Here is a 27,998-nt window from a genome sequence, read left to right on the forward strand (position 1 = left end):
TCCCTAAGCCCCTCCCCCACGCGCCAAGCTCCTGTTTCACTCAAAGATGGCGTCCGCTCTGGAGCCACTGCTCTCTGGCTGTGTTTCTGGGCTTGTTGTTGTCTGTGTTTCGAGCGAGTTCCTGCGCCTTCTCTGCGTCCACTCGAGACAAAACCCCGGTGAGTACCGCACGATCACGTGTAGCGAGTAAAGTGCTCTCGGTTAGCGATTCTGAGTGGACTCGTGGTTCTCTCTTTGAGGGAAGAAGCGGGAGAAGGCAGAGGGAAAGGGGGGGAACGTTACGCGGAGATGAAGGGGGAGGGTGGAGGGGAGAAGCTAACGTTCACCGAGGCCTAACCGCTTCCCTCACGGGCCTCGTCTCCTCCGCCACCTCGGACTCGGTTTACAGTAAGCGGGGAAGGAAGTGGAAGAGAACAATGGAGGAAGAAGCAATCTAGCGTGAGGATTTTATTATATTTGTGTCAAGCGCTTCTTCGAGGCACAGATTGAGGCAGAGCGAGCGAGGGATGGAAGGAATCCTGGCGCGATCTTTTTGTAACGGCTGAGGCGCGCGCTGACCGCGGCATTGTGTGTTCGGTTAGGCCGCGGGATTCTTAACGGAAAATACGGTTGAAAAAGCCGTTTTCCGATAGTTATGGTGTGAAATCTCAGACGCTGACGGGAGTGAAGGGACCTTGTTCTTATTCTCAGCTGCACGCTGCTTGTGTTTTGAAGCTCACAACATCAGCCCAGTGCGCTGCCTTCGTTACTTACTTAAAAGTTTACATCGTTTTGTATGAAAAAATACGCTTAAACTATCGACTCTCACGTATATTTCCACGTGTTTAGCCACTATTAAGCCGCTGTGTCTAATACTGTTTACATGTACTCGTCGCTGTGTTGTTTACGTTACTACTGTTAGCCATGTGTTGACATTTCGTGCTTCCCTTTCTGCAGCTTGACATGTGATTAGCACCTAATTTACAGATAATTCACAGGTGGCCCACTTCACACAGTGTTGTGAAATTGCTGAACTTTAGTTTGAGGTTACATTATAACATGTAGATTGTTGTGTGCATAAAATATTGTATCCCTTTCATATAACTTTGTTTCGAGTTCTAGACACGTTTTTAATCTAACCCTTTTTTGTTTGCATTCAATGGAAATAATGTATTTTAGTGCAGATCTCTGTTGCATGTTTTGTGTTTGTTTCTTTGTTGTTTTAGTGTTCTTGTTACTTAAGTACTGACTAATATTAATTAACTTCGTTATGTTTGGTTTCAAGTTGCTATAGTTATAACATTAAATGATGCAATAATTAAATGCAAATACAAGGATAGTAAAATAAGATGCATTGCTGCTGATAATGGCTTTAACTTCTTTAAACTGTATTTGAATGCATAATTTAAACTGTGCATCATTTGATGCTCATGCAATGTCTTAATATTGCACTTTAACCTGATCTGTATGCTGTAATTAATTTCTGGAAGTATATCTACAGCTACAGTCGACCCCTTTAAACCTGACAATCCCTCGTAACCCGTATCTTAACCGTACCCCGTCTCAATACCAGTCGAAGTGTTTTGCAGTACAGTAAGAAGTATTAAGTGCATAGTAAAAGACTACTAATATCACATTGTGTTTGAAGTGTAGTGTAGATTCATTGCTCTTCTTTAGCGAGCTCTGTCTGTTGTTGTTGCAACGTGTTTCGTGTATTTTCCAGAGTCTGATTCTTTCATGTTTTTCGTGCAGGTTTCTGAACAATACAGCTCTGTAGGATGATGCTCAGCCCGCGCTGCTTTCTGGAGTAAGGGATTTATAATGGACTACTCGTTCCAACTGCACTAGGAGGTTCAAGCCAGACAGTATTTACACACATCCATTTCCTTATTCTCTACGAAGATGCTCCATCTAAACGGATAACACTGACGGTTGGGATCGAGGATTGTACCAGACTAAACTCTACTTTCTCTCGGCTCTCTGCTTTGGTGTGGCAGCCCTTCATAAGGAAGGGTCACTGGGGTCAACGGATCTGTTTTAGGTTGGGGGGGGGGGTTTGGGAGCCTATGCTATGGTGATCGTCTCGCTCTCTAACAGCTCCTGCTCAGGCACAGAGAGAGTCACAACACCTCCTCGGGACAAAGGATAGATGAGGCCACTGTGTGCTTCCTAACGGTTGTGAGCGTGTGTTGGGCCGTGGCCTAGCACTATTACAGCAGCCATGGTGAAGCTGGCCAACCCGTTGTACACCACCTGGATCTTGGAAGCCATTAAGAAGGTAAAAAAGCAAAAGCAGCGTCCGTCCGAAGAGCGCATTTGCAATGCTGTGTCAATGTCCCATGGGCTTGACCGCAAGACGGTCCTGGAGCACCTTGAGCTCAGTGTTAAAGATGGCTCTGTGCTCAAGGTGTGCAATAAGGGGCTCAACTCCTACAAGGACCCTGATAACCCTGGACGCTTGGGGTTTACCAAACCTCGGGCGGCGGGGAGCTCCAGTGCCTCCAGCTCTAGTAAGAAACCAGGTCTGGACTGGAACAAGCTCATCAAGCGCTCTCTAGAAGGGCTTCACGAACCCGGCGGATCCTCGCTGAAGAGCATCGAACGCTTTCTGAAGTGCCAGGCGGATGTTGCGGGTTATCTGTCTGGAAGCGGCTCTATGGGGCCGGGCCTTTTCCACCAGCAGCTCCGGGTGTCTCTGAAGCGGGCCGTTTCTCACGGACGGGTGGTAAAACAAGGGCCGCTCTTCCGCTTGGTGAGCAGGAGTTCTCATAACGACGGGACGGGGTGCGTGTCTCTGGATTCTCTGCCTCCGGTGCGTCTCCTGCCTCACGAACAAGATCGGGTGAGTCGATGAAGATGTTTCCATTGTTTACTGGAAGTTTTTCGATTTCGGTTTCCCTGTCTGATGACCCGTATTTACATATTTCACTTCTGTTTCGAATAGCGGCTCTCAGCCGTGACTTGATTTGAGTACACAGACAGCTTTCTGTGACTCGCTGGAACGCCCAGAAATTATTGAAAGCAGGTGTGTTAAATTACTTTTAGGCCTTAACGTGTTCAGATGAGTTCCTAGTAAAGACGCCAGCGTTAGGTCACCAACACTGGGAACAAATGGAGAGAAATGGGTTAAAATACGTGGAATTAAAAAATATATATATATATTTGTGCCTTTGTTAGAATCGGAATGCAAATCATTTTTGTGTAATACTGACATCAAATATGCCATTACGTTTAAACACTATGGATGAAAACTGCTGTAATTTCTCTACTTTTAAAGCATAAATTTGATTTAAACAATAAGTCACATATGCATTTCATAGGGGACATATCTCTACAGTTACGGCATTAAATACTATTTAAACCAACATTGACCTGTTTTCTCACAATTCTTACTTTTTCTTGCAAATGCAAGTTTCTATCTCCTAGTTCGGACTTTATAACTCAGTTTAACTCAACAATAGCAAGTTATTTAATTCTGAGGGGAAAAAAAGGCAGAAGTGTGGGATATAAACTCATGATTCTGAGCCGAGGGGAAAAGAGAGAATGATCGGTTTAAGAGGAAACATGCCAGAGATGGTCAGTTGAGTTTTGCTTCCTACTGCAAGTGGAGAGAGATGGAGAAAATATGTTGTGGTGGAAGAAAAGAGCCACACATGCTCAGACTGATATTCTCCATACTGTCCTGCAAGAGACGGAGCGAGGGATGAAGAGAGAGAGAGAGATACAGGCAGCAAGAGCAGCACAATACACACCCACTTGTTTTGTAACCTGCTCTGCCTCATGCTCCTGAACACACACACACACACACACACCTCCGATCACATCTGATATGGGTCGCGTCAATGATGTGCACCGCAGGGTGCCGGCTGTCAAAATGATGCCGTGCTAAATTCGAGCTTGGTTTCTTGCTGTTCATGTCTGTGTTTTGATTCGTGAACTCGATGTTGAAGTCGTCACGTGCAGATAAAGGTTCTCCGAGTGTGTTGTGTCCGGCTCTGCTTCCACAAGTGTCCTGAAGTCACTCCGGAAGAAAAGGCTTAGACATTGCCAATGGCTTGTTTCAGATTAGATCACTATTGTGATTACAAGCGTCTTTTTCATTGGGTTGTAATTCGCATGCAGCATTTCATCGTTGCTTTTTACACAACCTTCACTGTAGGCTTTTTCTTTTTTATTTGCATCCACTTTCAAAAAAATTGTGATGCAGCTTTGATTTCATGCTTGAATTTCGAAGAATGCACTTGAGTTTTCTCTAGCAGGTGTGTGTGTGTCTGTCAGGGATGCTGTTACGATCATTGAGGGTTGTGCTTCAGTGCAGTGAGGACAGGAACTAAACAAATGGGTGAGCACTGACTGTGACCCTGGTATGGAGGAGAGATTTGTGTAGTCAACGCACTCCTCCATTTAAACATGATCACACACTCGCTCACACGTTCTTCCTCTAATAGAGGGTCATTGCCAGGGCGTTTGTGGGGAGTGAGGGGGGGGCTGGAGTCAAATAAGGGGCATGGAGGTATAGATGCTTTTGGGGGTTATTATGAGAGTGTGTGTGTATAAGACATTAAGTGGGCTGGTCCTGATGAGAGGGTTTTGTGTGGAAGTCAGCAGTAAGAAGGATGGGAGCCTCGGGTTGAAGGAAAGGTCCTCAGGCGGTCAATCCGGGGACGTGTGAAAATTCAGATGACGCTCAGGATGTGAACTTGCCGTGTGATGATGTTCAGGTCATAGTCAGCAGCATAATGTGAGTCTGGACCACTGTGATGGTGAGCAGGATAAAACCTGGGCATATTTCATCCTAAATATTCTTAGTAAGTGGTTTATCCACTATTCTAGTCAATCATTCCCTCCAATCCTCTGGACAGTACTGTTGAATTGACCTGCACCCTTCAAACGCATGTGTACTTTTCCACCTTATTCTTGTTTCAAAGTGAAGCTGTAGAGACTAGAGGAGACATGCATATAAAACAGCACCAGATATTGATTGTGTCAGTGTTAAGGAGGTAGGTACGTAATCAGTGTTGGCCGTTTTGTCCTGTCTGCTCTGGTGTGGCACGAGTTGACCAGAAACACAACTCGAATGTAAAGATGCTCTCAGGACCTAAATGATAACATTAGTAACGCAATGCTGGAGCATCAGAATGGGACTCTACACTGTAACTAAACCAGACTTTGATAGCCTCGTTTCTTAAATTTAATTGGTATGAAAGCTATTTTTAATGGTTAATGCTGACGCAGTCTGGCAAATTATGTAATATCTGTAATGTCACATTATTTACTCAATTCATGCAAAAACAAGGCTTTTGGTAGATTTTAGATCTGTTTAACAGCCAAAATGCACGCCTTTCTCCGTAGTTTAAAATCCAGCTTCATGTTGTGTATTAAAATGGAAAGTATGGATTGTATTTGATGGTTGTAATATGGATTGTTAAATGCTTCACAATTTTTGCACCTTGGTTTCTGTACCGCTTTGGGCTGACCCTTGTATGACCCCAGGAATGCTTTGGTCGTCATGTCCTATGATGGATTTGAGCTCTACAAGGTTGAATGTGATTTAACACACGTTCTCTGCTGTAAGATGTATTTGCAGCTGCATGTTATTTGTGTGACTAGCATGACCTCCAAATTTAGCAGTGGTTTGCGTAGTACAATGGATTTTGGCTTCTTTGCTTTTTCTGTTTGTGAAGCCACCCTGAGACTTGATGATAAACCAACCAGTGGACTTCATTTCTCATTGCTTCTCAAGTCAGCAGGAGGCTTTTTGTCAGTTGCACCTGACCTGAAAGGTGTTTTAATGTTTGTGTTTCCATGAAAAGGCTTTTAGAAGTAGAGGAAATGCAGAATCTGTTAAGATTTTATCTGTTTGTCATACTGTTGTTGTTCTATCTATCTTTACATATATCTATCTAAACATTAGTGATGCACTGAACTGAACATTATTGGGCGAATCTGAACAAAATAAATAATTGGGTTTTTTTTCACCATTGCATAAACTTGGTTTATTCTTGGCCAAATATTTTGGTTGCCAAATATTGTGCATCCCTACTAAAGACGTTTTTTTGTTCCAAACCTGTATAACTTTCTTCTTTGGCACATGAAAAAATATATTTTGAAGAATGTTGATAACCAAACCATTTTGGTTCCCATTAGGCAAAAAAAACTAACAAAAAAAAAACAAAGTAGTACATCCAAATTAATCTCCCTGTTTTAAACACAAAGCCTTACAAGTTACTAGAATATGAAATAAAAAGGATGGGCAGATATTTAGGCCAGAGTGGGAAATGATAAAAATCACTATTTTACTTTGTTATAAAAAAATTAGAAAGATACACATTAGAAATAAAACAACTAGTGCTTTATGTTTCAGGTATTTAGCAGTAGCATTCAACAACTGGACTTCACTTTATAAATTATACATCGATTCTTATTGAAGCAACCGTATTAAAGTTCTTCACCCCAGAGCAGTGAGTGATTTATTTATTTTTCTTTGTTTCGTTCTTTTATTAATATTTAAAGGGAAAGTTAACCCAAAAATGGCAATTCTGTTATCATTTATTCACTCTCAGATTGTTTTAAATCTGAATGTTTTTCTTTCTTTCTTGTAGTTTGAACATAAAAGCTATGACTTCCCCAGTGTTTTGTTTCTTTCAATCAGAGTCAATGGGTGCCAGCAATGGTTTGGTTACCCACATTTTTTTTTTTTAAAATATCTTCGTTTTTGTTCAGAACATTAAAAATAGCTTAAATTAATACAGGACAACATCAAATGAAAAACAAGAAAATGACGAGTGGCAGCATGTTTAGTATTAGTGAATTGGTTTCCTTTTTTTCTTCATAAAGTTGCATGATCATACCTCTACTTCCTATTGGTTTTCACTGTTTTTTTTTTATATTATGAAAGTCATTTTGGAACCAGAACTGGTTACCAACACACTTCAGAATATCATAAATTTTTTAGTTTAAAGGTTGTTCATTGTAATAGTGAATATTTTAATAATGTAATAAGCAACACAAATTATATTATTGGTAAAAAGCCGGTTTACTTTTATTGAAGGTACCATGCATGGTGGTAAAAGCTCTTTAAGGTCAAGGCCTGCTCCCGTCCTGAAGTCTTACGGTTGGTTTGGTCGTACGCAGAACCAGTGTGACTGTAAAAGTGTTTCTTGCCAGTCATTTAACAGCACAGTTGCATCTGCATGTCTGCTATCTACTGTTTTCTTTCTGCTTCCCTTCTCTAACCTGTGTGTGTTCAGTGTGTGTTTGGTGTCTCTCTGTGTGTTGATGATCGGGGTGTTCTTGGACAGGGGTTTGTGGGTGATGGGTAGGGGAATACACAGTCAGGTGATGCAGAAATGAGTTTCTTGTGTTAATGAGAACCTTGACAGAGCCAGAGACAAGGACAGTATGTTTTGTTCTCTCCCCGTCTGCTCATTCAGGTTTCTAGTGTGTGATCGCCCACGCACAACATACACAACATACACACCATGCACTCAGCTTTGTGTACATTAAGAGGAAATAGAAGGCTGCATTAGAATGGGAAAACTGGCAGATTGGTGTGTGTGTGTGTGTGTGTGTGTGTGTGTGTGTGTGTGTGTGTGTGTGTGTGTGTGAGGGGGCGGCTTTTGTCCTGTCAGATGTGCTTCTGTAAAGAATCATTTTTCTCTCCTACATGAAATATTTTTAGATTTCCTGCGGTTGTCTCCTGCTTTGCAGCTGTGCTTTAATTTTGTCTTGTGAATAGTTTGCTCATGTCGTCTGAGTTGTTGTGCTGGTCTTTATGAAGAATGAAAGAGTTGTTGTATGAACGCAAGGTGTGTCCGCAAAACTGCCCCGGTTTCTCAACTTGTAGTGACATGTTCTGAACAAAAGCAATTATCAAGTGGCATCAAGGCCAATGCGGTCGCAAGCTATCCTATGCTGTGTGTGTGTGTGTGTGTGTGTGTGTGTGTGTGTGTGTGTGTGTGTGTCAGTGAACTTGATTTTTGGTCCATATTAGTTTGTCTACATAAAACACTTTAAAACTCCATGAGCTTTTGTGCTCCAGCATGAGCGTACACTGAACATCTGAACAAACTCTTATGACATGCACTTTGATGGCTTTTGTTTATCAAGATATAAACAAATGTGCTTGTTCAAGCACGTCTTTACAACTACAACAACACCAGCAGCAGCATTTCTTCTCAAATGCCATCCTTATGTGCAATCAAAACAATGTTGAACCAGGACAGAGTTCTGCAGTGAAATGAATTAGATGTGTATTTTGTGAACTAGATTTATTTATGCAGTTGTATCTCTGAAGTCTAAGTTTAGTCACGACATTAAATGGATGAAGTATACACCATTATTCTGTTAAACGTAGTTCTGATTGGATCTTTTGGCTAGAAGTGTGTAAGGGTTTGGTTTTCTTGTGTGTGTGTGTGTGTGTGTGTGAGAGAGAGAGAATGCAGGTCCAGACTGGGAGGAGAGAGGACCGTGTGATTTATTTGGTTCATTTTCCTCTGACTCGGGTCCACACACACACACACACACACACACACACAGCCTCGTATACACACTGATCTTTTTTTCTCCCAGCCTAAACCTGCCATTTCTTAATTCTCTCTGCATCCAGTCAAGAACACAATATCCTTATTGTTTTGATACTCTTTGTACAGTATAGCTGTATACGATCCTTTCCACACGTCTGTCTCCTTGCGTTCACATGCATGTGTTTGTTTGTGCTCTGTGTTTGTGGTGTATGATGCACACACTGTGTGGTGGGTGGGTCTCTCTTGGACACACTGAAAGATTAATGGTGCTCCAGAAGCAAATGTCAGATGGTGTGGCTTAGAATAAGCATCAACACATGCTTTTGTGCCCACACCCTGACAATAAACGCACCTCTCACTGCACAGATTCACTGTGATCATGTCCACTGCAGCCTGTGCTCCCCAAAACTCTGAGCCTCTGTGGTTTGTGTCAGGAAGATCTTTTGAGGGCAGGGAGCTTTAAAAATGCTTTAAAACTCCCAATGAGTGATACCACTTTTTGTTATAAATTAAAAATAACGTTTTTTTTCCTTCTGAAAATCCAAACTGTAACATTATTGTTACAAATTACAAAGGCGATTTAAACCCAAAACAATCAAAATTCCTTTTCGTGTTTTTTTTTTTTTTCTTCTAAAGGAATTGAGTGTTTGGGTGTAAATCAACTTTTAGCACAATTTGGAACATTAATGTTACTTTTTTTTTTTTTTTTAATGCTGATTATACTCCATCATGTATTTATTCGATTAGAAATATCTTAAAATAATTGATCATTAAATAATTGAGCATTATTTTTTTCTTTTGGAAGACTGTAGTAACGATGCTGAAAATACAGGTTTGAAAACAGAAATGCATTACATTTTAAATTGTATTACTAGAAAAAGAGTTATTTGACCAGAATCTGTAATAATATTTCACAGTATAACTTATTTTACTGTGTTTTTGAGCGAATAAATATAGCCCTGTTGAGCTTACGAGAGACACACATGTTCAAAAACAATAAATTTAACTGGTAAGGCATGTTGATTTTTATTTTTTTTTCTGAACCAGAATGTAAAAGTCTGTCTGTGTTTTTCAAGCTTTGATATATCTGTGAAAGAGATATTACTAGTGTCCTCAGCTCGGGATTGAATGAAACAGACCTTAATACATTTTATAAAGTGCGATTAATTCCTCCAAACTGTCCAACATTCATACCTCAACCTTTTTCATTATTTGGATCTATATAATAACTCTCTTAACTCTGTTTTTCTCTCTCAGCCCGTGGCAGAGCCCATACCCATCTGTAGTTTCTGTTTGGGGACCAATGAACAGAACCGTGACAAGAAACCCGAAGAGCTCATCTCCTGTGCAGACTGCGGGAACAGCGGTAGGGACGGGGTCAAAGTTCATCCCAGCGTCAAACATCTTCATTATTCATTTTGCTATATAAGAAGACATTAAGTATACTACTAAACGATGTCTGCTGAGAAGCTTACTAAGTTTAAAACGCCAAAAACATGTTCCCTGCAAAGTCGTGACATGTTTTATTATTTTTTAAGGTCATACAAATTTAGTAAATGATACAGTAACAGTCTTAAAAGTCAAGACGTGACGTTACTTTCCACAGACTCAGAGTAGTTTATGCCAAGCTTTTGATCTACTGTTAATGAATTATGACTCTATGTACTTGGTTTTCTTGTAATAATATGTTGTATATAGATACAAGAGCATTTATTTGTTTATTTATTTTTAATGAGCAGCTGGAAGTAGTAAAGTACAGATATTAAAAATAAACTCTCAGGCTTGTTTATAATTAAGAGTCCCACATTATAATGTCTTCCTGGTTGTTATTGGTGTTCTGGTTACACTGAATAAAGTGTGGCTTCTCCTGGGGCTGTCTGTTATAGGAAGGAAAACTGAATTGTGTTCTAGTTGTTTAAGGCTGTGTGGTGTCTTCTCAGGGCATCCTTCCTGTCTGAAGTTCTCTCCAGAGCTCACCGCGCGGGTCAAAGCTCTCTGGTGGCAGTGCATCGAGTGCAAAACCTGCAGCAGCTGCCAGGACCAAGGGAAAAACGCAGTAGGTTTTCTTCTTCGTCTGTGGTCTCTCTCATTGTTGATTTATGAGTGTCCTCATCTACAGCTCACCAAAACTGCATTCATTTGATCAGAAATACGACATATCACTGCAATTTCAAATAACTGGTTTGCATTTTAATGTTTAAAAAAAAAAAAGAAATTCCTGTGAAGGCACCGCTAGTGTCATGTTAATATGATTTCTAGTTCTGCTTTTCTGTTCTTCCTATCATTTAATTTTGAAAAAGGTTTTGTTGTCTAATATTAGTGGAAACTGATTGTTTTTGAATGAATCGAAAGTTGTTACAAAATCAAAAGAAATCTTGTAACAACGCAAGTCTTGACTGTAACTTTGAATCAATTTAATGCTGAATAAAAGTATCAATTTCTTTTGAAAAATACAGTTCTGGATATTTGAAGGGAAGAGCGTATGCTTACATTACACCTTTACATCTAGAGTCATTTAGCAAAGCTTTTATCCGAAGAAACGTACAAATGAGGAAAATAGAAGCAATCAAATCAACAAAAGAGCAAGAAAATCTAGTTTTTTTTTTTCTTCAGTGCACTTCAGATATGCATTTGTGTGTGTGTGTAGTACAATAGTGGGTCAATAGGGACTATAATGCATTTTTTTTAGTTTGCTTAATGTCTTTTCCTTTTAATGTGTGCGATCTTTATCACTTCTCTTCAACTGAAGAAGAAGAAAAAAACTAAGAGCAATCACAATCTCCTTTAGTGTTCAAAGTTCATAATTGGTGTCCTTGACTCATGTGTGTGTGTGTGTGTGTGTGTGTGTTTTACAGGACAACATGTTGTTCTGTGACTCCTGTGACCGAGGTTTCCACATGGAGTGCTGTGACCCTCCACTGATGCGAATGCCAAAAGGTGAGCATCCACACACTTAACACATGCCTGTTCTACATCTACAATCATTGCATTTGTCTTTAGACACACACTATTAACCGTGTATTGTGTTGATGTGTTCATAGTATTAGTTTCCTTTAATTATAGTTCTGAGTAAGGATTCTTGATTGCTGTTCTGCAGGTATGTGGATCTGTCAGATCTGTCGGCCGAGAAAAAAGGGAAGAAAGCTCTTACATGAAAAAGCAGCACAAATCAAGCGGAGATATAATGCACCACTCGGGCGACCGAAGGGCAGGTAAGTGTTTGATTCCCTCCGCATGGTGAAATTTGCACCTATTATATGTTCAAATGCTCTGGATTTATAATACAGGCACAGTTAAGAAGTTGTTTGCCAAAGACTACTAGTTGTTCTGTTGTCCTCAGACGGGGCCGTCCCTTTAAGAAGCTTCGAGGAGGTGGGCGTGGCAGAAGAAGGCGGGGCACTGGAGGCGTCGACCAATGCTCACAAGGCTCCTCCTCCCCACACTCGTCCTCCAGCTCCTCATGTGAAGGATATCCCGGCGACGATCGCATGCTGTTCTCTCTCAGAGAAGACGACTCTGAGCACGGTGGCCTGCGTTTTAATAAGAAAACAAAGGGTTTGATCGACGCCCTCAGCAAGTTCTTCACACCGTCCCCAGAGGGACGAAAAGCACGAGCTGAAGTGGTGGACTATTCCCAGCAATATCGCATACGCAAGAAGAGCAGCCGCAAGGGCGAGCATGACGAGCGGACAGGAGGTGAGACCCTAAACTGTTTAACTGTCAACATCTGTATAAGGTGAACCATGAGTGCATAAGGCCATCCTTAAAAATATTCTTGTTTGCCGTAACCGGAACGACCCTTTCAATTTAGCACTGACTCAATTTTTTTAAATTTTTTTTGCTTTTAGTCCGACCGACTTGCCGATTGTAAATTTTCGTTAAGATTTGCGTTTTTTTTTTTTTTGAACAGGCGTCACAGAGCAACTGCAGCTTGGGCACCCTTAGTTTTCTATTGAGCCAGGACACACACGCATAACAGCAAATAATACTTTTGCACAATGTTTCTCTTTATACAACAGAAATGTGAATTCTGCCGGTATTCAGACATAGAATCGCCCTAGCTGAAAAACTAAATTCTAATTTTTTACTTAAATATGATCAAAATTCGAATAATTACTGCACGTTTATTCAAAGCATTAGAATACATGACTGTGAAAAAACAACATATTTAAAGTAATTTTTATGAACCATTTATTGTTAAGTTGCTTAAAGAACTATATACAAAACCACGTCATGTATGCATGCATTGTTAAATAAAAAGGGGCGGAAAACCAGTCACACAGAATACATTTTTTTTCATTTAAAAACATGAGATGCAGTGGGATGGGGATCAAAAACCCCACATAAAGTCTCGAGATATTTTTAGAAAATTAAATTAAATACATAAATTTTATGTCTTTCTAAACATACGGCTCTCTTGTGCGAGACGAGAGTCCAACCGTGTCCCTCTAGAAAATGCGCGAAATATGCGTTCTGTGTGAACGGCTTGGTTTCAGTTTTGATGTAAACAAGATCTTCTCCACATTGATGTTTTTGTAGTGGCTTCAACTGGATAGGCTAACATAATCTTATAATGCAATGCCACATACATCGTCATCGCATCTCGTGCGCCACTGATAAAGATCAAGTATACTTCGGCAAAGTTTTTGCATTCAAATGTGGATTTTTATTTTAAAATCAAATATTCGAAAAATATTTTTAGAAATGATGCTCAGGGAAAAAAAATTATCATCAATGAAAATATTTGTGATGCTTAATATTTTTTGTGAAAATAATGTTTTTCAGTAAGAGGACAGCATTTATTTGAAATTAATAATATTTCATGCTAACACTTTTTTTTTTAAGGTGGCCTTGTTACATGAACTTACTATTATAATAACAATACATAATTCATAATTTCAGAAATTTAAGAAACCCTAAGCCAAACCCTAACCATATAGTAAGTACATGTAGTTAATTAATATTACTCTGTACTTAATTATATAAGTACACTGTAACAAAGACACCTTAAAAAGTGTAACCTCTATTTATTTGTAATATTATAAATGGCTTTAATGTCATCTGATATTTGAAGAAAGAATAAATTGAAATTGTTAGTCTCTGTCTAGGAAGCACAGTGGAAACTGAATCTGAATGTGCCGTCTCTTTTATTTAGCTTCACGTGTGTGCTCTCACTCACTCGTCGGCCGTTTTAACCGTCCTGGTGTTTTTCTGAATCACAGACAATCAGGAGTGTGGAGACAACTGGCAGGAGGACGAAGACAAACTGCCAGGACACGAGAACCTAACTGAGAAAGACGTGGAGCTCTTTAGACACATTCAGGAACTGGCACTACAGGTACAGAACGGGACAGAATACTAATACACTTTCATTTGCTGTTGTTAAATGTCCAAATCTGAATTTCATTCATAAAAATCCTTGCTTCTTTTGCTGAGAAACATTCTCCTCTCTCTCTCTCTCTCTCTCTCTCTCTCTCTCTATGTATGTATATATATGTATGTGTATGTATGTATATATATGTGTGTGTGTGTGTGAGAGATGCTTTAAGTTTGTAAAGTCAGACAGAACGGAATGATTTGATTGATTCATTGATTATTAGAACAAAAGCTAGAGCCTAGGCGTGTTTCTTGTGGGAAAAGAACTAATCGTTATTGCAAACGTACCTACTTTATCTGTCTTAACTTCTCCTTTTTTTTTTTTTGTACTTCATCTCTTATAGAAAGTCGGGGTGACCGGTCCTCCGGATCCACAAATGCGCTGCCCATCTGTTATAGAGTTTGGGAAGTATGAAATTCAGACGTGGTACTCTTCTCCATACCCACAGGAGTACAGCAGGTAAGCAACAGCACGTCATTAAAAAAAACAGTATTCCCATTAAGATGATATTGTTCATTGCAGCTTCAGCATCTTGTAATTCGGTTCTCTTGGTTCGTTTGGTCTGGACCAATAAAGAATACGATACATTGGGTCCTGGTCTGCTTAACGTTCACACTCAGAACCTCAGAAACCTCTCATATCCATAGCCGAAGTATCAGCACTGACAACGCTCCAGGAAATCCCTGATATGCACAAAGTTATCTAGTTATGGTAGTAGCTAGAGAGATTTTAACAAACTGGAAGACCATAAACAAACCAATATATGGTTTATGGTGTTCTTCAAGCAATATTGGGTATTTTTTATCACTATTCGAGTTCATTTTAATCGAACCATTATATCACATATGAGTGTGAACACCGCCTTAATCGATTTGTTGAAGAATATAAAAACAAGAATATTAGTGCTAGAACTTCATTTATAAAGTGGATAGTTCCGGTCCTTGATTCTGATTGGCTGAGCCAAGTTCGAAGCTGTTCTAAATAACTCTACAAAGTAACATTCACCTTTGTTTATGTCTGTGTGTTGCTCGGCAACCACTTTGTTACAACTGTTTCAGAGGAACTACATTGTTTGGTTGAAGAATAATGTTGTTAATATCATTACACTTTATTTTTTACTCTTGTTTTATTTTGTGAAACCTTACTACGTATATGGAATAAATGTTTAATAAACGCAATAAGCCGTGGTTTACAGTGAATTTATAACAGCTAAGGGGCTTTGTTAGACACAGTGGGTTATAAATTAACTGTAAATCACAGCTTCTTGGTGCTTACTGCTTTATTTAACATGGTAGTGATGTTATTGTTAAAGGTCATGAAATGGAAAATCAGTGTCTTAACGTCATAGTTTATATATATATATATATATATATGCTCTCTCAAGAGAGATGTGCTTGTGCACCGTTGATCTCAGGCTGTAAAAGCTGATGTGTGATTGTTTGGATGTGACAGGCTCCCTAAGCTCTACCTCTGTGAGTTCTGTCTGCGCTACATGAAGAGCCGCAGCATCCTCTACCAGCACATGAGAAAGTGCAGCTGGTTCCACCCGCCTGCCAACGAGATCTACAGGAAGGACGACGTGTCCGTGTTCGAGGTGAGGAAAAGAAATCTGCGTCCAGATAAAAACCACACTTGTGCACACTTGTCTTTGTTTATATGCACTTGGCTGCGAAGACATATGCTCGTTGACACTCAGAGAGGTAGCTCTCATTGTTTTAGAATCACCAATGGTGATTTACTACATCCCTTGTGTTTCTATAGAAGACCATTTAGGTGTGAAGCTGACATACAGATCTGAATGGGTGCGGTCTAATCAATGCTGCCAGACTAGTTTACATGTTTACATTTGGAGATTGACAACCTTATGTGACCTGTGCTGGCAAAATGAGTCAACATGAGCTAATTTTCAAAATTTAGTTACTTTTGTTTTCACATTCTCCCTTCAAAATGATATACGATTTGTTGGAATCGGATGAAAAATGAATGAGACCTCGATAGAGTAAGCAGTCAGTTTTGAGAGATCCCAGGAGTTGAAGTTTTCTGAAGTTTCCAACGCAAAATAACCAGCAAACATTGTATTGTTTCCTTCATTTCCTTTCTTAATAATTACTATATGTGTCTCTGGAGCAAAGAAAGCAGTCATCAGTAGCACAGGTATATTTTGTAGCAATAACAATACATTGTAGGGGTCAAAATTATCCAAAAAATTTTAATGCAAAAAATCATGAAGATATTAAGTAATATGCATTAATTCGTTTAGCATTCATTTTTGTCCAAATTTACTTACATGTTAAGGAATAAATGAGAAATTCTAACACTTAAAAAAAAAAAAAAAAAAAAAAAAAAAAATATATATATATATATATATATATATATATATATATATATATATATATATATATATATATAATGCGTGCAATTATTTATTTTGAGATTCATTGGATTTATTTTGTATGAACTTATGGTTTTTCTCTCTTTTCCTTGCTTGTGAAAGCGCAGTGCACATTTTACTTTCACTTTCAAATTAGCGGCAATTTGGTGTCAATTGCTTGAATTGGTTCAAGTTCAAGCAACAACTAAATACAACATAGAAAATAGAAATGTTTTTAATAAAACAAATAAAAATACAGCATGCTATATGCTTAAAATAAAATAACAGATAACTTACCCAAGGTTTGGGTATAAAAACTAAAGATTAGTAAACACGAAGCAAATAAATAAGAAATGTACATTTATTAGCAAAACTAATAAGAAAGCTTGGAGACATGACATAAAAATAAAAATACAGTTTAAATAAAAATCAGCAAACACTTGATCGGATGTTTAGAAAAACTTCCAATAGTGCCTTAGATGAATTGTAGAAGCCAACAGGCTTTTCAAAATCCAAAATATTTTTTTATACAGTAGCTTTTGGATGTCGTTTGAAACTCGTCTGTCTCACCTCACTCTTATTTACAGCTTCTCCTCGTGTGATAAATGAAATCTGATCTGTGATGCATTGAGCAGCTGTGTTCAGTTTTTAATTGTAGTGTCTGTTCTCTAAATGAACTAAATTTTTATTACTGTAAACAAATTTAAACAATGTTGGTGGCGGTGTCTCGTGGGGCAAGTGACATAACCAGTGTTGCAACCATAATGTTATGTAACCATGTTTAACTCTCTTAAACTGAACCGATGCCTGCTGCTGTATGTTCACATTAATCAACACTATTGTGTTGTTGGGTGTGTTACTGCTTGACTTCCTGCTTGGCCAGTTGGTTTTAGAGGCTCAGGTTTCAGTCTGGTCCTGATTCAGCAGGATACCTGAGGTGGCAGCACAGCTCAACTAACACTGTTGGCATTCAGCCCATAGGAAAAACAGGAGCCTTGCAATTTATCACTGTGGAGTGAGTTTCGTGCCAGTATCTGCTGCACGACTTCTTTCAAAATGTTGATTTAGTGTTTAGTAATTGTCTTACAGACATTGCATTTTGCAAATATGAATTATGAATGAGAGTTAATTGTTAGTGTTAGGAAACAAAGATGTTAATCAGCTTCTCACCAACAGGGAGACAAAGACAACATTGGACGTAATCTAGCGATATTTCTAAGATGAAAGAAAGATGTTTTAACCGTATTCAGAACATGAGGCTCAAATGTTAAATTTTAATAAAATATTACCCATAGATTCCATAAAAAGCAGTTCCATAATAGAGTCATCAACAATTAAAGAAACCATTCCAGCTTTATGCAACTGGTGGGGTGAACCAATGAGCATAATATCAGTCTTTTCACTGTTTAGACAAAGAAGAACTAGCGACAACCTTTCCTTAATCTTAGAAATACATTGAGAAAGAAAATCCACGGGCACAGTATCATCAGGTTTTGAGTGTACTGTACATAGATTTGAGTGTCATCTGCATAGAAATTTAATTTTAGACCAAGAGATCTTAAAAATTGACCAAGTTGAAAAATGTAGATATTAAAAAGCAAGGGTCCCAGAATTGACCCTTGAGGTACTCCAGATTTAACAACACCAAGCTCTGACCTAAATCCACCCATTGTAACTCCTTACGGTCTGTGAGATAGGATCTAAAACACTTTAGTACAGTATAAGAGACCCCAAAAACAGTTTCTAAATTAGTAATTAAAAGAGAATAATTACAGAATAGAAGCAGTGCGACACAGCAGCTATGTGCTTATTTTCGCCAAGTTATGACCAAAATTTGATCAATATAAATTTGCTGTTTAAGACAAAGAAAGTGTTTGAGAACAGTTATGTGTGCAAACAGCAGGAAACTCTCTATATGCGTGCAGTGTTCTTGTGTCACTTTTAGCATTCATTTAGATTACATTCAGATTCATCAGTCAGAATGAATTCAGTCTGATTGAAGCACTAGTTGTGTGTGTAAACATAGTCGTGGTTGATTGAAACATGTCTGGTTAGGACACACCAAGTCAAAGGCTTAAAACATATTTTCTACACCCAGGTGGATGGAAACATCAGCACAATCTACTGTCAGAATCTGTGCCTGCTGGCCAAGCTCTTTCTGGACCATAAGACGCTGTATTATGATGTGGAGCCCTTCCTCTTCTATGTGCTCACACAGAATGACAGTAAGGGCTGCCATCTCGTAGGATACTTTTCAAAGGTGAGCTAAACCTCTTTTGAGTTACTTGACCATGTTTGACAAAACAATTTTACTACTTTTATAGATGCTTTGTTTGCTTCTTTATGGGTTGATTATCCTTCTGGAAAATAGGCTTAAAGTAAACTTTTTTTTATTTTAGTTAACAGGTTTTTGTGAGTGAATTGTGGATGTTGTTTATGCACTCCGTTTGTATGGTGTTCAGTGTGTGCAATTTTTAACAGAATATTGATCATACCTGACAATAACATTGTGTGGCACATGGATAGAAGTGTATTTGTTACACTTGCTTGAATTGTACAAAATTTATCCCTCTTTTTAAATTTATTATTATTATTTTTTAATCCCCAGGAGAAGCATTGTCAACAAAAGTATAATGTATCCTGCATTATGATTCTTCCACAATACCAGCGCAAGGGCTATGGGCGATTCCTCATTGACTTCAGTAAGCACTCTGCATTGTCTTTCCACTGCTAACTCAATTCTCCTTCTTCAGATAGTGTCATTAGACACCGAGGATAAACTGTTATGACTCTCTCTGCAGGTTACCTGCTGTCCAAGAGGGAAGGCCAGCCGGGCTCACCAGAGAAGCCACTGTCAGACCTTGGCCGGCTTTCCTACATGGCATATTGGCGTAGTGTGGTGCTGGAGTGCCTACATGAGATCAGAGATCGACAGCTCACCATCCGCAAACTCAGCAAAATCACTGGCATATGTCCTCAAGATATCACGGCCACTCTGCTTAATCTGAATATGCTGGAACAGAGAGGAGACCGGTGAGATTAAACATGGTTTAGTGCTAACTCAAAGGATATGCAAAGTCGTTGCACGTTAAATGTACTTGTATAATAGCAATAAATGATATGCAAGTAGCACTAAGCCAAACTCTAATCCTAACCATGTAGTAAATTCACGTACCGTATTTTTCGGACTATTAAGTCGCACCTGAGTATAATATTTCTCTTATTAATTGTTATATCAAAGGCAGGCTTGGTGAACATCAGACTTATTTCTAAGACATCTTACTGACCCCAAACTTTTAAATGGCGTTGTATGTTTGTTATATTTATAGCAATCTATGTAGAAGTCTCCTGATTTGTCCTTTCTTGTAATAGAGTGATTATCCTTCGGCGAGAGAAACTGGTGGCCTCTCACATGGCTCGACTTAAAGCCAAACCTCGGCTCCTCGAAGTTGATCCAGACTGCTTGCGCTGGACACCTGTAATCGTCACCAACACAGTAGCATCTGAAGGAGAAGGGGATGAAGATGAGGAAGAAGGAGAGGAGGGACCTAAAGATGTAAACATCTTGAGTTTTTTTTCTAGGTTCAGTTGATGCAGTGTTTATTTGTGTATGAGTTAGAGCTGCACGATTCATCGTTAAAAGATCCATGCATTCTTATTTCTAAAATGGAGCATATCATCTTTTAAAAGTAATTTTCGGTTTTGTTGATTACAATGATTCGCCACTATGTAAATAATGCATTTGCATTGAATCATTCATTCAAGAGATTTGTTCAAAACTGCCGATTCCTTTAATAATGGACCAAGTGAAGTATTTGAGTCAAAAGAAAAAATAATAATTTACCAGTCGTTCCAAATTAAAGATTTTTTTTAATGGAATGAGGCAATTAGTATTATAAAGCAGATAGTTCCGGTCCTTGATTCTGATTGGCTGAGCCACGTTCAAAGCTGTCCTAAATTACTCTACAAAGTAACATTCACCTTTGTTTACGTTTGTGTGTTGCTCGGCAACTACTTTGTTGCAACCACAACTGTTTCTGAGGAGATATATTGTTTAGTGGAAGAATACTGTCGTTATTAATATCATTACACTTTATTTGCTCTGTTTTATTTTGTGAAACCTTATCACGTATATGGAATAACCGTTTTATTACAACAATAAGCCCCGTGATGCCATGGTTTACAGTGAATTAATATCAGCTAAGGGGCTTTGTTAGACACAATGAGTTACAAATTCACTGTAAACCATGGCTTCTTGGGGCTTATCGCTTTATTTTGTCACCGCCTCCAGTAGATTGCATGTTATTTTGCTTAGTTCAGAATCGTGGGAGAATCGTGATCTCTCATAAAACCAAACATATTGTCATTCTCAATTTGTCTTGAATTGTGCAGATCTAGTACCAGCACATGCTGAAGCTGAATTTCTGTTCTCTGCCTCTCTTCTATAGATCAAACCCAGCCACAAGAGCTCCCCTCTCTCTTGGCATATGAAAGGGGAGCGGGAAAAGGAGGGAGAGAAAAAGAGCTTTCCAGCGTTCCCAAAAAACCAAAGCTCTCCTCCATCCTCTTTTGTTTGCAACCGTGTTCTCAGTCCTGAGCGTTCTCCCCTTTTTCTTACGGCTAATGGGGAGCGCAGGAGACCTGGCCGCCCTCCCAAAAACTGGTTATGGGGCAAAGTGAAGGATGTGCCACGTACAGGACCAGGGCGACCCCGTAAACCAAGGCCCCCGGACGACGACGACGATGAGGAGGTTGATGATGATGATGATGACGACGATGAGGAGGATGAAAGAACTGGCATTAATAAAGTGACCGCATCACCGATGCTCTTGGCCTTAGAAAATGAGCCTGACTCCACATCAGCCTGTCCCTTGGAGGCTTCTAGGCACCCCACAGTTCCACAGTCACGCAGCAGGGGGCGCCCTCCACGGAAGAAGTGTGGCCCAAAACGCAGGCTTGGTGAGGAGCCTGAAGATGACCTGCCGTCTTTGCCTCACACCACAAGACTGAGTGAACCCACGCCAGCCTTCTTCAGTGAGAGCAGTGAAGATGAGGATGAAGATGATGATGAGGAAGAGTTAAGGAGTCGATCACCACCTGTCCTAACCAAACCCACATTTGGGCTCAAATGCAAGGTATGACACAAACAAGTGTTTTGTGTTTTGCTGGGAGTTTAGCATGTGCTTTGGAACGTAACATCCATCAGTTATTTTAGCATCAGATGATTACAGCACTAGATTTGTAGTGAAACATTTTTGTAAACCTGTTTTCTCTGAAGCTGGATTTTCTTTCAAAATAAAAGCTCTACAGCCATTTCCAGCAAAACAAAAATCTGTATAAAATAAAAGTGCAGTATGAATTTTCTAACAGGTAGGGGTTTAAATGGTTAACATTATCGCAGTCCAAATTCAGAACATCTCTTTCAAGTGTAGAAATTAGGAAAGAAGTATTGTAATTTCCCATCCTGTTGTGTAAAGCAAAAATAATATTCATTTTCGTTTATTTAAAAGTGCAATTGTTTTACAATATATGGTTTTACTGCCATATAAAATAGAGCATGCTAAGTCAATCTACTGAAGTATTTCCTCTCTCAATCAGTAGAAAATGTGGCTAACATCCTGGTCATGCATTAAAAAAATATTCTGTGAAACTGGTATAATTTTGAAAAAATACCGTAATATATATTTTTGGTCATTCCGCCCAGCCCTAGTTGGAGCTCTTAAATTTAAACTCTCAAAGTGCATTAGATTCCACTTTTAAATGCTTAAATTTTTTTCCAAGTCTTCATCTAGCCTTTTTCAAAGAGGCTAGATAAACCTGCAAATTGAAAAATATGTGGCTTATTCTAGAACTTCCTTTCCTTTTTTTTCCCCCTTGTAGACTCCGAAGTCGTTACGGAAGAGACGTGTCCGTCAGCGCAGCCATCCCCACAGCAGCGTCGTTACAGAGACCATCTCAGAGACGACTGAGGTTCTGGATGAGCCATTTGTTGATTCAGATTCTGAAAGACCCATGCCCAGACTAGAAGAAGAAACTCCTTTCTGCAACCCTATCCGACGCTACGCAGCGGCGCGCAAACACATGGGACCAGCTCCGAAAAGCATCAGCAGAGGCAATCTGACTGAATCAGAGGAAGACGGTTAGTATCCCTAATAGGACCTTTCGGTACCTCAAAATTCGATTTATATTGATTAGATTTTTTAGTTTTAAATCAGGATTCATAAGGTCTTTGGTGCACACTAGACGTCAACGCACAATATTTTAATACAGAAACACTCAAGTTTATAGTATGGGTTGTCCTGATTCAAGAAATCCTATTAACTTCCTAATAAATCTAAAATATTTTACACTTCCCATTAGAAATGCGTTTTAAAGGAAATGAAGTGTGCTATGGAATGCTTATTCTCGTAATTATTTAGTTGGGTAATGATACTTTATATAAATTGCGGGCATCATGGCGCCATTATTAATATGTGGGGCATAGTCATCGCTTTTGAATGTGCACTATTGCAAATGTGATGTTGACATTTCCAACAAGTGAAGAAAACATCTTGAACTAGACTAGAAAATCAGTTTGTGAATCACTGCACATCGCTAGAAGACTGAATTGCGATGCATGTGTGAATCAATCCCCAGCCCTAACACCTAAGAAAAACCTGCTGTGGTTTTATGTGTGCGGTCTTGAAGGTTTTGTGCGATGTTTGCTTCAATAGTGTGATTTCAACGTTGCTTCTCTTTTGTTCAGATCCCACTCCGGTGCTGAAGCCGGTTGCTGTCCTGAGGAAACCTGACCCTTCAGAGGTCAACCAGAGAACAGGGGCAACCGCTGAGATGCCTGAGGTTCCAGTAAAAAGAAAGAAAGGCTGGCCTAAGGGCAAGAGTCGCAAGCCACTCCACTGGAAGAAGCGTCCAGGCAGGAAGCCTGGTAGTGGACCCGGTCAGACAGCTGACACCAGTCTAGCAGATCCATCCTCAGAGGACCCACCACCTCCAAAGATGAAAATGAAGCCCGGTCGGAAACCTCGCAGCTATTACCTGCAGCGTGCACAAGAGGAAGCGGCCAGACAGGAGTTTGAGGGAAGCAGATTGGCTCAGGGGCAGCTAGACATTTCAAAACTGGACGACAAATCCTGTAATAGGACTCCCAGAGCTTTAAGCCCTGAGAAACAGAAAGACTCGGAAGACGAGGACGATTTCCTTCAAGACTTCAGAGAGCCATCCAAACCCAAAAGGCGAGGTCGGCCTCCAAAAAATGACAACCTCCCTCCCCCTGTACCTAAAGCTCCTCCTGTGTCTGAGCCAGAAGAGGAAGATGAGGAGGAAGACCAACCATGGTCAGTTAAGAAGACCAGCCGTCCTCCTTCTCGTACCATGTCGCAGTCTTCCAGCACCAGAGTTTCTCAGCCGAGAGCTGATGCAGAAGATGATGAAGATCGAGATGATGAAGATAACGGGGTTAATCGGAGAACCGCAGCCACACCAGGCTCAGGAAGCCGGCGCAGCGACGATCACGATGCCGACGACGAAGGGGATGGTCGTCTCGAAGAGAAAAGTGACTGCAGCAATAGCAGTAAAAGAAGAAAGGGCCACGACTCTGAGGATGATGTTGAGGACGAAGAAGAGGAAGAGGAGCCATCATCACCTGCTCGCTCTCCCCCCGTGAAAGAAGAACCCCAGAGCAGTGAGGGTTTTTTAGACATGCAGACAAACGTGGCAAGGGATTACGTCAGCAAGCAGGAAGAAGTTGAGGACGAGGAGGAGGATCCAGAGGAAGTGCATGAGGTGAAGACGAGCTCTGCTGATTCGGAGGAACGCCGTCGACGAGAGCAGGAGGAATCTGCGGCGGCCGCTGCGGCTGTAGAGACTGTAACCGCGATCGCCGTGCCTTCTGAGCCGCTGGAAATGCATCCGTCGCACGTTGAGGATAAGACCGTGCTCATGATGGAGGCTGAGCATTCCCACCAGCATCCCGACTTCAAAGATGACTTGAGTCACCAGCAACACACGCATCACCACAGCAGCGAGCTGGATCTGGAAACCGTCCAAGCTGTACAGTCTCTCACGCAAGGAGAGGCCCAAGAGGAGGATGCAGAGTCCCACGGAGCGTACCAGGATTGTGAAGAGACGCTAGCTGCCTGCCGAACTCTGCAGAGCTACAGTCACGCGGAGGAGGAAACGCTAGCTCTAGTGGAGGATTGCGGAGCCTCCCAACACAGTCCTATGCCTAACCCACCCATGCCTTCGTTACCAAACCAGTCTGTCCGTTCCGTCAGCAGTCCTGGGATGACTCCTGGTCCTATGGAGCCTGGATCGGGAGTGCCTGGTCCGACAGGAACCGCAGGGGGAGCGTATACCCAAATAACCCCAGAGCATCCCAGCTCTCTGTCCGCTCCCTCATTGCAAAACATGGAGACCTCTCCTATGATGGACGTGCCATCGGTTTCCGATCATTCCCAACAAGTTGTGGACAGTGGATTTAGTGATTTGGGCAGCATTGAAAGCACTACGGAAAACTACGATAATCCGAGCAGCTATGATTCAACGTTGGGCGGCAACGGAGGAGGGAATGGAAGTAACGGAGGTGGCATGTCTGCAGCGGCTGTAGCGTCTTCCTCATCCTCAACTTCAACCACACCGTCCTCATCGTCTTCACAAGGCAGCAGCTGCTCCTTCATCTCCACGTCGTCCAGCACAGGAGTCGGCTCTCAGATGGGCATAGGCAGCTGTAGCCTTATCCAACAAGCTGGTCCTGGACAAGCACCTCCGCCTCCGCCTTCCTCTGGCGCTCCAAGCTGTGGAATCAAATCTCCGCAAGGCTGCGTCATCGAAAGACCGCCGAGTGCCAACCAGCAGCAGCAGAAAAAAGTCTCACAACCGACTCAACAACAACAAAACCCACAGCCTCCACCTTCCGCTCCTCCGCCGCCGCCTCCTCAACAGCAGTCGCTCTCGCAGTGCAGTATGGGAAACGGCTTCGCCTCCACACCAATGATCATGGAGATTCCCGAGAGCGCTGGGAGCGCCGGAGGAGGCCGGAGTTTGTATGACCGCATGGGACAAGACTTCAGTGCCGGCGGTTACACTCAACACTCTGCTTCTTTCAGTTTAGCCAAACTCCAGCAGCTAACCAACACCATCATGGACCCCCATGCGATGTCTTATTCGCATTCGGCTGCGGTCACCTCATACGCGACGAGCGTTTCGTTATCCAACCCAGGCTTGGCGCAGCTCGCTTCTTCTCCACATCCGCCCCACGCCCAGCCCACTATGACTCCACCTCCCAATTTGAGCTCTGGCTCCATGAACCTCAGCTCCCCTTTGATCCAGTGCAACATGACCGGCGCCAACATTGGATTGCCTCCTCCTCCGCACACGCAGCGTTTGCAAGGCCAGATGGCCGCAGTCAAAGGCCACATTGCAATTCGCTCCAAAGCCTCCCAGATTCCTACAGGCTCCTCGCACCAGCAGCAGTTGTACAGCCGCAGCTCTGGCGCTGTGACCATGCAAGGCTCTCCACGAACTTTAGCGGTGCAACGTGGCATGATGACGAACCTCATGCCCACCCCTGCCGCTTACAACTCCATGAACATGAATCCGCTCAATGCTGCCATGTCTGCAGGCTACCGAATGCCTCAGCCCATGATGAACAGCGGGTACCACAGTAACCCAGCTTACATGAACCAGCCAGCCCAGTACCCCATGCAAATGCAAATGGGCATGATGGGAGGCCAGGCTTATCCCCAGCAGCCTATGCAACCCAATCATCATGGAAACATGATGTACACGGGCCCCTCGCACCACAGCTACGCTGGGGTCCCCAAGCAGTCTCCATACATGAGCAGATGAGCGGCAGAGAACGAGCAGAGAGAGACGTTCCCCGCCGGACTCTGCATCTCTGTAGTCATCCATTTGTATCCACCACCCTCCAAAGTCCGGGCGAAAATGCGACGAGATAACATTGGTGGAGGACGAGGACACAGAGACTCCTTTCTAAATATGTTGTCGTCGAGCTCTGATCCTTTTAGGTTCATTTCCCAATAGCCCTGAGCTGGGGAGATGATCTAATAGACTTTTTATTGTGGCAAGTGTTATGCTCCCACAAGACCCTGTGTGGACCAACAAGGGTTGGTTTTCACCGAAATATCCGCCACCGAGAAAGAAGGGGCGAAGCATCAGAGCAGCTACAGGGGAAGTGGGCCTAACTTTTCAAACTGAGAAACAAATGCATTTACGTTGTTATTGAACATGCATCGAATCATGCACACAATCGTTCAAACTGACATAGGAAGCCTTACCTAAAAAAAGAGAAAATAATTGTAGATGTTTGTTTTTTTTCTTGTTTTTTTTTGTATTATTATTATTTACTTTATTTTTTATGTTCTCCCTTTTTTTATGACTTGTGTTTCTGACCTTCTCATGTTTCATATGTGTGGACAAAGTGATTCACGCTGAACACATTCACTCACACAGAGCTCTAAGTCTTCCCAGTACAGAATCGTGCATATCCAAACACAACCGTGGCCCAAACGGACATCTGATAGTAATGACCATGCATCCATAGACTTGGAAACTAGTTAATGTAAATATTCTGTTCACAGCACTGAAACCGCAGTTTCATAAACACTCCACAGATGTCACTAGAGGGCACATCAGTCAGTGGGAAGGTGTTTAATTTCATACTAACATTAAAGGGGTTAACCACGCGTCGACTGTGCTCGTCCTCCTAAAGTAAGCAGCGCTCCTCAGCTCCAGCTGATCATGAGGAAGTGATGTTAGCTGTTGTCCACCAGAGGGAGACGTACGAATAAATAGATCCATGATGTGCGATGCACAGTCGGACAAATGAACACTCACAGCCGGGAAAAGGTTAAAGTGCATGATGTCCTTAGATGGTTACTGTTTTAGGACAACAAGCAGAGAATTTCTTAATGTTCCAGTATTCAATATGAGGAATCTTTCTCCTGATGTTTCATATATTAGTTGTGCGCTGCTTTTTTTTCTGAATTTTATCAGACTGGGCAGCTTTCTTTTATGACAAGCTGACTCTTTTTGACTTATTGTAGAGAAGTTTTTTTTTTTTTTTTTTTAAATATATATATACATATATATATAAAAGAAAAGAAAATCAGACATGGATATTGGTACTGTCATTTTTTTCACTTCTGTTTCAGGAAAAAAAAACGGCATATTTTTTAGCTCAACTCTTGGGGTAATGTTATTAAGAAATTCAAAACGTTAAAAAAATTTACAACTCACTTTTAGTAAATTTATGATGCCTTTAACCTTTCCATTCCATCTCATCTCTAGAGTTTTCTATCTTTGTGTAGTATATTAATGCTATTTTAAAACTAAAGGAGAAAAGAGATATCTAAAGGTCACTTAGCGTTATTTTCTTTTCTTTTTTTTTCTTGGTTATTCTGTGTGTATAGGACAACTTCCTTACATCTATAAGGCATGTAAAAAAGCTCAGTATAATTCTGTCTGTTTATATTGCTTACCTTTTCGTATACTTTGTAATTGTACATGGTGAATTGTAAGCTAAGAGAGTAGCCGGCGAAAGAGACCTTCCACTCCTCTCTGTTTGGTCCTTGTATGTATTTCCATTTATTCGTTTCTTTTATTTTTCTTAGCAAGTACTTTCAAAGAACTGTAAATTTTAACAAGGAACAAAATAAATTATGTTGAGCCATTTCACTTATTGTACTTCTTGAAAAATCTCCAATGTATGTTTTTAAATTAAATCTAT

General features: G+C 40.9%; 1 protein-coding gene across 1 annotated transcript; it reads left to right on the forward strand.

Annotated features, from left to right (window-relative positions):
- LOC127957430 (histone acetyltransferase KAT6A) lies at positions 1 to 27,946 on the forward strand. The gene is made up of 17 exons (XM_052555963.1): positions 1 to 158; positions 1,732 to 2,821; positions 9,762 to 9,870; positions 10,445 to 10,560; positions 11,360 to 11,441; positions 11,602 to 11,716; positions 11,845 to 12,200; positions 13,727 to 13,842; positions 14,225 to 14,340; positions 15,334 to 15,475; positions 18,351 to 18,512; positions 18,861 to 18,954; positions 19,054 to 19,285; positions 19,625 to 19,808; positions 20,701 to 21,387; positions 22,133 to 22,391; positions 22,998 to 27,946. Exons 2-17 carry the CDS (start codon positions 2,201 to 2,203, stop codon positions 26,096 to 26,098), a joined length of 6,492 nt encoding a protein of 2,163 aa, XP_052411923.1. The 5' UTR covers positions 1 to 158; positions 1,732 to 2,200; the 3' UTR covers positions 26,099 to 27,946.
- The last annotated feature ends 52 nt before the right edge of the window (positions 27,947 to 27,998 follow it).

This window comes from Carassius gibelio, chromosome B5 (genome assembly GCF_023724105.1).
Source record: "Carassius gibelio isolate Cgi1373 ecotype wild population from Czech Republic chromosome B5, carGib1.2-hapl.c, whole genome shotgun sequence".
In the NCBI taxonomy this organism is placed as follows: domain Eukaryota; kingdom Metazoa; phylum Chordata; class Actinopteri; order Cypriniformes; family Cyprinidae; genus Carassius; species Carassius gibelio.

Excerpts from the sequence above, each read along its gene's own strand:
- LOC127957430 (XM_052555963.1), top strand. The coding sequence starts at position 2,201 with ATGGTGAAGCTGGCCAACCCGTTGTACACCACCTGGATCTTGGAAGCC. Across the intron at positions 21,388-22,132 it reads CATTTGGGCTCAAATGCAAG|ACTCCGAAGTCGTTACGGAA; the intron begins GTATGACACAAA and ends TCCCCCTTGTAG. Across the intron at positions 22,392-22,997 it reads GACTGAATCAGAGGAAGACG|ATCCCACTCCGGTGCTGAAG; the intron begins GTTAGTATCCCT and ends TCTTTTGTTCAG.